Below are 10,156 nucleotides of genomic sequence, written 5' to 3' on the forward strand. Positions count from 1 at the left end.
CAACCTTTAGAAGAAAAAAAAAGGTCTACTATTATTTAATCATCAAATCTTTAATTTGTACTTCATGCATTTAATCCTTCCCTTGACTTTAAAAAAAAAATTTATTGTTGTTTTCTCTAAATTAAACCAATAAAAATGAATAAATTCAATTTCATCGGTAAAACATAGAATAAACACATCAACTATATGTTCATCTCCTTCTCTAAACTTGTTGTATATCGTGGCTGTTTAACAGACTTACTAAAATTTGCTTTTCCTACATCTTCATGCACGGATATTTGAGAGAATGGGAGGTTAGGAATTTTGCTTCTACTAGGAATAGGAGACTGATGAGTATTGAAAGGGAGAGGAGAAGAAAATATAGAATAGGAGAGAGAACAATGCTATATGAACTGAAGTTTATCTACCCCAAATGCTTCCCATCACATAACTAAGAAAATTTAGCGCTATATTATCCAACCCACACAAAATTGTTAGGAAGATGGGCCTTAATATTAATCGAATCGAATTGCCTTTTGAAAATAAGATTATGCCAACTGTTTAACATTGAAGTTCTGCTATCCTTTAGAGGAACTTTTGAGCCTCTTACAATGACAAAAAGTACTCTACAGGTGGAGTTCCTACAATTGTGCTGACACCTCCCATGTTTGTCTTGTCGATTGGCCAACCCCCCTCTACCAGCATTAAGAAGCGAATCATTATAGATGAGATTAATACTGGCCTTTCTAAAAGTAGCACTTCATGTTTTATTAGCACAAGTTCTCTCTTGAGTATGACTCATAAATTCACATTAATTAGCTATGATATATGGCCCACACTCTCTTGGATGAGTATCTCCAGCTCCACACTCCGAAGTAGAGCTCCTTTCACCTTAGTAGAGTTAATGCAGTCCTAGACGTCGACCCAGCAGCATCAACAAACATGTGATCCTTGATTACTGATTGCAATTTTTTTAATAATGAGATTGAACACATTTGGCATTTTAGCAAATGGTGTATCCTTTTGTCCATCTTGCCAAAGTTCCACTTTATGCATTCCCATCACAAAGTAATTTTACGGTTAGTGGGAGTTTAATTAAGTGAATCCCTCTAATTATGTCTCTTGCATTCCACCTCTCTCCACATAAACCAGCTAAACCTTCTGCCCATGATCCCCAAGTACTCTTCAAGCTCCTCTTCTGTTCTCCTCATCTCTCACTCTCCTCCTCTTCCTCTTGTATTCTTACTCAACCCAATTCTCCTTTTCCCCAATTAACTAGATCATATCATTCTGTCCAAATGTTCATACCTGAGTCACTCTGAAAAATTCTAACAGCTTCTCAGCTGCTCCTCGAAAGGTTTGTTGTTCTCACTGCCTTCTCCATTAAGAGTTTGAATAGATCGAGGGAATGATGAATATTTCATCCAAACTCCATTGATACAGCATCAATTCTCCTCCAGTATGTTCCAAGTAATAAATCCTCATCTGCTTAACTGTGCGTAACTGAAATTCTCAAGCAAAGACAAGCATAAAACTCTTCTCGCTGTTTAACCGAATGTCTTCCAAGATGCAACAAACACAAATGACAAAACTTTAAAATTTCCACCTTGCAGGTTAATTGGATTCTTTAATAGAAATATAACACCAAATTAATTCTCATCTCACACAATGGCCATTATAATGGCTACAATAAGTCAATATGATATCCGGAAAAGGTTAAAAGGTAGAGCTTAAAAACAGGAAATATTCAATACCAAACGGATTACCTCCCATCCACGACGGCGTCATAGACAAAAGAGACCAGGTACTCCTCCGGGTTCAGCACATCCGCTTCTAATCGAATCATGTCTTTATGCAAATTAACATCATTTTTTATCGTCTTAGCGTTTTGGTGCTCAACATAAGGGGGTGGCGCAACCACTATCGATGAAGATGATGCCGCTGAGAAAGATGTATAGGGCGGCATGGCGGCCGGAGGCGGTGGGCCAGCAGAATTCAACCACCCATTCCCCTGATTTGGACGGTAATAAGACGGGAAGCTGTTATTTACCCAGGACTCAAAAAATCTCATCAGTCCATTGTAGCTGCTGCTTGGCTGCGGTTGGTAAGCGTAGTAGTACGGACCTGCAGGCGCTGGAGGGGGATTGTAATTAGGGGCGCTGAAGTTAGGTCGAGAGGAAGGATTATAAGGAGGATTTAATGGTGGCTGTACAGGAGGAGGAGGAAGTGGGGCATGTTGAGGATATGTTTGACGGTAGTCGTCGCGCCTCCTGCTGCGGCTAGAGGATTGGCCCATGGAAGGTTCGACAGATTTCCCCTCCGATGCCTATTAGGTTTCCTTGCCTCCCTTGACGGAATGAAGAAGCTGAACTTATCTGAAAAAGAGATTCTTTTCCGGAAAAGACGGAGAGGAAAGATATGTTGAGCCGAAGAAGACGACTGCTTGGTCGACGGCGCGCTCAGTTTCCGTCAGTATGAACGCTCGTTGTTATAAACTGGAAACGCGATAAAAATGGGTAGACATTGACCAAAGTTTCGTTAAAATGAGTTTTTAAAACACAGCTCAGCTGTTGGTTGATAACTTAGGTTTTTAATTAAGAGATTTTAAATTTGAAATTTATGTATGCATTATATTGTGTGTGTGAATTTGTCTTAAATAAATTAAATGTCTCAAAAAAATTTGAGTTTTAAAATTTAAAATTTTATTTTAATATGAATATAATATATAAATAATTTATTTATTTTTTATTTTAAAATGAAATTGTAGATTTTAAAACATATTTCAATAAAATATTAGTAAAATGTTCTCATTTAACTTTTTTTCAACTAAAAATAAAATTTTAATATATAATTAATTATTTATATTATAAATTATTTGATACTCAACACAAATAGAAACAAATTTTTTATTCCCTGTATAATTTTAAATTTATAGATTTAAAAAAAAAAATTATCTTGTGTTAGCCCCATGAGACTCAATGTTTATTATTTAATTTTATTGATAACAAATATATAATTTAATGTTCTAATGTAAACTAGAAACATAACAAGTTCAATTCAGCACAATCATATTTAATATAATACACTTTTATTATCTGAGTGCAAAAAATAGTCACGAAATTACTTCAAATAGATCATATCTGATGGAGTAGCTGCAAGAAGGAAGTATCCTTGGACAAGAAACAATTTAACAGTAACTCTAGATAGAGAAGTAAATTTTTCATTATGTTGTCTTCTTCCTCCCAAAACAGGTCATATAACCATTAACATGGATTAATACCAGCAATTACAATATTAAGATAAGCAAATTTATAAAAAATATTGTACTATGCTTAACAGAATGGTGGTAGTGGGCCGTTGAGCTTGGTGGTGTGGTGTCCACTGGAAAACGATATGAGAGAGGATGGTCGTATCAATTCTACTCTGGTCCAAAGAAGCTCAACTCTGACGAGATTTCTGTGATGTGCACGTTGTCAAGAGGGTGATAGCTATAGATATCCGCTACATTGAACCTGGGGAAAGTGTGGATATCAGGTGGAAGGTCTATCACATAAGCATTATCATTAATCGTGTGGATAATCATGAACGGACCAATTTTTCTAGGCTAAGCTTAGAATATGTTCCATGGGGATACCTTTCTCTACACATTCGCAACATTACCAATTCGTTAAGATTGAAGACTTTGCAGCATCGACGAGTGTCAGCTTGTTTCTTATACTTGGTAGTGGTCTCCTGGAGCTTTTTCCTCACAGATTGAATGGTTTCAGTGGCTTGTGCTACTATTTTGTTAATTGTTGATCTATTGCACTCTGGCAAGATGGCCAAGTTTACCAATTGGTTGGGCGGTTTGGTATACACGACTTGAAAAGGGTTGTAACCTATAGAGCAGTTTGACAATGAGTTGTAGGCAAATTCTGAGTGACTCAGAAGATCTTCCCATCTCTTAAGATTTTCTTGAACGAGGCAGCAGAGCATATTACCAAGGGCGCGATTAACAACATTAGTTTGACTGTCAGCTTGTGGGTGATAGGATGAACTTAATTTGAGATCAATGTTTAATCGCTTCCATAACTCTCTCCAGAAGTGACTTACAAATTTTATGTTACGGTTGGATGTAAGGCTACAGGGAAATCTGTGCAACCTTATGATTTCCATGAAAAAGAGATATGTAATATTGATTGTTTCAAAGGTTTTCTTGCATGGAATAAGTGCTTAATTTTAGAGAATCGATCGACAATGACCATGATTGAATCGGCTCCACATTTAGTTTGTGGCAGACCCACCACAAATCAACTATTAAATCTTGCGAAATGGAATCAGGGATTCGAAGTGGCAATAAAGTTCAGTATTTTGGGCCGTACCTTTGAATGTTTGATAGACAGAATATTTTTCTATAAACCTGGTAGGACATCTCATAGCCTATATCCTTGAAACCAAATACCAACTTCAATATCCTGTTCCTCCCAACCTCCCAATTCTCTTCTACTCAAACAGCTCCTTCAATACCCTTCACAGTACTCGTCTCCACCCAGGGGATGAGGAACCTCGTGGGGCTGAGGAGAAGGAGGCTCCCACTCCCGCTCCTGTTCCCGATCCTACTCCGCTTAGACAGCACTCACAGCTTGACCAGTTAGTGGAGAGGTTTGATCATTGGGAGACCCGCTTCGACGCTTACGTTGCTGCACAGGAGCAGCAACATTCTAAGGACTTGGCCCGCTACGAGCAGCACCGCACAGAGGACTTAGCCCATTTTGATAGCTACATTACTCACTAGTAGCAGCAGCAGGACCAGGATGTCGCCTGGTTCAATGCTCAGTTTATTACGCTAGCCAGCTACTTTCACCAGGCTCCACCACCTCCATCTGATGATCAAGGTCCCTCATTTTTTTAGTCTTTATTTTATGTTTTCTATTTTCTATTTTTAGTTTTCTGTAGTTTATCTTGTAGTTTATTTTAGTCTCTATTGTGTTATTTCCTTTTTCTTTTTATGTGACTAGGACCCACTTTTTATGACAAAAGAGGAAGTAGGATGTGGTAGGAAAAGTTGATGTGCTTGTAACTTTGAAAGTTTAATAAACTGCTATTTTTACTGAGATTTTCCTACTTGTGTTTGCCATCATCAAAAAGGGGGAGATTATTGCAAATCTATTTTCATGACTTATGTTTTGATGATTGACAAACACTATTGATTCTCTTGGACTACATGTTACTTCTAACTTTTCAGGAATCGAAGATCGGACGAACAAACGAAGCCAGTTCAAGATTGCATAGGTTAGGATTGAGTTAGTCTGTACTTTGCTTTTTTCTCTTCTTGAGTCTATTTGTAATGTTCAAAGAGACTGATGCTAAGTAACCCTACACACACACACTTGAGAGACTTAGAAATTCTGTTTTTACTCAAATCGGCCTGGACGATCTAGCTTAAAATAGAAATTCTAATTAGGGATTCTTAATTAAGGCAGCCGTCAATAACAAATCGTCTTGGACAATACGTGTATCGGCTAGGACGATAAGCTCAAAACAGAAAGAAATTGCCGTCATAAACAATTAAGGTATTCTGTATTTTTGGAAATCAGCCAGGATGATCTTGGATCGTCCTGGACGATATTCACAATTATGCCTTAATTAATAAGACAAATCAAGGAAGTAATTAAGGATGATTGATACGATCACATCGTCCTGGACAATCTCAGGATCGGCCAGGATGATCTATTCAAAAATCTTAGTTACTCCTGGACGATCGGGATCGGCCAGCTTGAATTCAGGGCGGTGCTCAGGATGATTTTCCTCTGATTTGAACTGATCGGCCTGGATAATTGTGAGATCGGCCAGGACGATCAAGCCAATTTTCAAATCGTCCAGCTTGTATTCAGGGCGGTGCCCCGGCCGATCTCATGGGATTTGTACTGATCAGCCAGGATGATGTCAATATCATCCTGGAGGATATAGTCGGCAACTTGCAATTAATGAGCTCCTTTGAAGCTCTTCTATTTAAGAGCTCTTGTTCAATGTTTTTGAACAATCTTTTACTGCTATTCCGCATTAATTTCTTGTGGTGTGATTTGGTTTGTGATATTGCTTTTGTTGAAAAGAATTTTTTAAAATACCAATTCACCCCCCTCTTGGTTAGCTTGGGACTAAGTTCATAGGGCTTAACATCCCTAACGAACTTTCAAGTTGTATCAGAGCACTGTCTAGTGTCATCTGAGCACTTTCACTTTTCTTAAGAAGTTCATAAGGTTTCTTGTTCAAACTAGATCTAATATTAACCCTATTTAAAACATAACAATCCATACTAATCGCTTCAGAATAGAAATATTTTCGAAGTGAATATTCAGCCAACATGGCTCTAGCAGCTTCTATCAAATTTTTTTTCTTCCTTTCAACAACCCTTATTCCTTGGTCTTTATAAAAAAAATTTAAATTTTTTATTTTCAAATTCTCCTCCAATATCACTTTAATTTTAAAGAATTTCATAACGTAGCTTCCTCTGAATCCAAGTAAAATATTTTTCTAAATTTATCAAATGATTCACTCTTATATAATACAAATCTAATCTAAGTGAATCTTGAATAAACATCAATAATTACATACCCAAAAACTTTCCTTCCTAAACTTATAGTGCTAACCGGTCCAAAAAGATCTATGTGAATGACTTCTAGTGGTTTGCTAGTTCTAATATTCTTAATTGAATGAAAGGAGGACTTGACTTATTTTCATAATTGACATACATCACATATGTGATCCTTAGTGAAGTATAATTTAGGTATACCTCTAACCAATTCTTTTTGGGTAATCTTCCTAAGATTTTTTATGCTAGCATGACAAAGTCTTCTATGCTATAAATAAGATTCATCATTTATAGTTTTGAGATGAAAAGCATTAGAATATTTAACATAATTTAAATCAAGCATGTATATTTTATTTACCCTATTTCCATACAGCACATCAACTCCATTTTTGCTTATAATGCAGCTTATATGTAAAATTTTAATGTTAAAATCTCAATCACAAAGTTGACTAATACTTAACAAGTTATATTTTAAGCCTTCAACCAATAAAACATTCTTAATAAAGAAATTATTCTTATTACTAATTATACATGTACCTATCACTCTCCTAGTGGTATTATATCACAGTGTCACTTTGCCTATAGCCCTAGCCTCCAGTGAGATGAATTGAGTTATATCTCCAGTCATATGTTTCGAATATTCACTATCCAGGTACTAAATGCTTTCATGAGGGCTTATATGAGAGCTTTTTTACAAAATTATCAAACATTATACTTAGGAACCCAAATAAATTTGGGTTAACCTCTTAACAATGAAAATATATATATATGCACGTTTGATATGCTATGATTAATGCATCTTAGGTCTCCACATTAGATATGTTCTACTATGAATTATGTAAGTATAGGAAGTAATAAGAAGTATGTCATATCATTCCACATGAAAAACATTTAAGACTAGGAAAATTATTTACCAATCTATTTGAGTTATAATATCTTTTCTTAAATTTTAAAATTATATGCTTTTGATCAGGATTGTAAAATTATTCAAGTGTGGGAGGCATCTTATTTTCCTTAAAAGCTTTCAATTTTTCTTTAAGATATGAGTTTACACTTTTTAAAACTTAATTATCAACTTTCAACTCATGTTCTCTTTGATCCACTTTAGCTATAAACACCTTAAAATCATTCTCAAAATCAAAATAGGTAGTTTTAAATAAATTATGATTCTTATTCAAATCATCAAATTCATCCAACAAAGCCATGTGGTTGCTATATTTGGATGCATGCTCTTTCCTAAGATTTTCATATTAATTTTATAAATTAAAATGCTTGAGGTTAAGATTAGCATGCAATTTTTTAAATTTCCTATATAGATTATAAATTTTCTCAGAAACTTCAAATAATTCATTGTAGGGCAAATCACATACCTCCTCTTGATCTGAAAGATCAAGTTTATCTATAATTAAGCACAAGTTTGTGACTTCCTCTTTGGCTTCTATTTCTAAAGAGTTGGAAGTTCAGTCTGCCCAGAAAGTTTTTTGCATACTTCTCTTGCCCTTCCTAACATTAGTTTTATTCTCAAGTTTCTTCTTGTTAGGATTAGCTTTGAGATTTGGGCAATCTTTTTTTATATGTCTAGGCTTCCTGCATCCATAATAAATGACTTCATTAGAAACATTTGCATTCTTATGAACTTACCTTTGTTCCAATACTGACATCTCAGTTGCTTTCCTCTAAGTAAACTTTTGAAATTACTAGTCATGAGTACAATATCTTCTTCATCCTCAGGCATTAATTGATCACTTTTTGAATTGTCTACTTTCAAAGTAATATTCGTCTCTTTCTATTTGTCACCTGCATCAATCTATTTTTAATTCACTCCTTGCTTGTAAGCAATTAGTGATCCAAGCAGTTTGTTAATTGAATATACATTCAGATCTTTCGACTTTGTTATGGAAGTTATCTTTACATAATAAGAAGTAGGTAAACAACATAGGATTTTATTAACTTTTTTTGAATTAGTTAGTTCTCTACCTAAAGCATACAATAAGGTAGCAATCTGAGTAAAATAAGTATTAATATAAAAAATTGACACATTCTGTTTCATGTGAAATAGTTTGTAATTGTGTAATAGAATTTTTAACCTAGATTATTTAACCTCATTTGTCCCTTCATAAGTTATAAAAACTCTGTCCCAAATTTCTTTTCTTATTTTATAAGTAGAAACATGCATATAGTCTTCTGATTTCAATGCACAGAAAAAACTATTTAAACATTCTACATTTAGCCGTGCTAAGTCTTTTTCTTCTAGTGTCCAATTAGTAAATGGTGTTTCAACTCTAATGCCATCAATAAGTCTAGTAGGTCTAGTGCAACCTTCCTGTACTAATATCCACATACGATAGTCAAGTGATTCTACAAAAGTAGACTTGCGAGTTTTCCAAAAATAAAAAGTTATGTTATATAATAAAGGTGATCTAGAGATAAAGTATCCTTCAGGAGTGTTCTGGTTTTCAAAAGTAGTCATGATCATTTTTCAAAAAGTTGTCTAATCTTAACTTTTTAATTAGGCTCTGAAATAACTTGAAAATTTGAGTAGGTTATTAGACCTTATTGAACTATCCCAAGGCTAACCAAGAGGGGGTGAATTGGTAATTTAAAAAAAAAATTGGATTTTCAAAAATTGTTTATAGAAAATTTTAGCAATAATCCTTGATTATGCAGTTATTTTAGATATGATTATCTCAAAAGATTTTTCATCCACAAAAATTATAAATTGCAAAAAAGGAAAAGTGAATAGAAGAACACCAAACTAATTGTGGTTCGATCCAAACTAGACCTACGTCAACTCCCTAGAGACTCCTTTTCCAAGTATTACACTAATCAAAATTACTCTCCTTTTTCCCCTCACAACAAGGCGGAGAACCCCTTACAAACTCTCTTCTACCAACCTGGTGCGATAGTGTCTTGACGTCCTTTATCGCAATCTTAATGAAGGTAGAGAACCTCAATCCTTTCTCATCCTCTTAGTGATGGTTGAATCCTTCATCCTTTTTCACCCTCCTGGTGAAGGAACAGTACCTCGACACAATATTGAAGATCTTTTTTCAAAAGCCTCCAGAAGAGTTGGGCAGAAATTTGAAGAAGACAAAGAGATCCTCGCATTGGGCAACCTTGTCAATTTCTCACAACTCTCCCTCACTTGATCTCTCACACATCACTCTCACAATCTCTCTTAAACACTAACACTCAATGGCAACTCTTAAGAGAAAATTGCAGCAAAGGTATATACTAACAGTTTTAAGACATCTTATATAAACAACACCAGAAAAACTATCCAAAAAAATTAGAAATTATAAGTGAACTGACTTAATATCGCATAGTATGATCGTCAATCATCTATACAAATAGTTCAAAAATCCAAGTACAAACTTGTATGAACCTTATTTCATACACTGGCAATCATCTGTACTAACTGACATCATATTGTATAAATTGTTCAAAACCGAATATGTTCATTAGGAACGAGATGGTATAAACCTTATTTAGTACACTATCAGTCATCTGTATGAACTGACATCTTATAGAACAAACAATTAAAATAAATAATGTTTTATTTGGTATGAATATAGATGACCCCAATTTCATACACTATCAGTCGTA

At 34.8% G+C, this 10,156-nt stretch overlaps 1 protein-coding gene across 1 annotated transcript in view; it reads right to left on the reverse strand.

Annotated features, from left to right (window-relative positions):
- The window catches only part of LOC110109367 (probable E3 ubiquitin-protein ligase LUL4), a 24,737-nt gene extending 22,222 nt beyond the window's left edge, over positions 1 to 2,515 (reverse strand). The window contains exon 1 of the mRNA XM_020840406.2: positions 1,746 to 2,515. Within this exon, the coding sequence (XP_020696065.1) occupies positions 1,746 to 2,275 (530 nt within the window). The 5' untranslated portion in view covers positions 2,276 to 2,515. The remainder of the gene's footprint in view (positions 1 to 1,745) is intronic.
- Positions 2,516 to 10,156: the final 7,641 nt, after the last annotated feature.

The sequence above is a fragment of the Dendrobium catenatum genome, unplaced genomic scaffold (assembly GCF_001605985.2).
Source record: "Dendrobium catenatum unplaced genomic scaffold, ASM160598v2 fragScaff_scaffold_913, whole genome shotgun sequence".
Lineage (NCBI taxonomy): Eukaryota > Viridiplantae > Streptophyta > Magnoliopsida > Asparagales > Orchidaceae > Dendrobium > Dendrobium catenatum.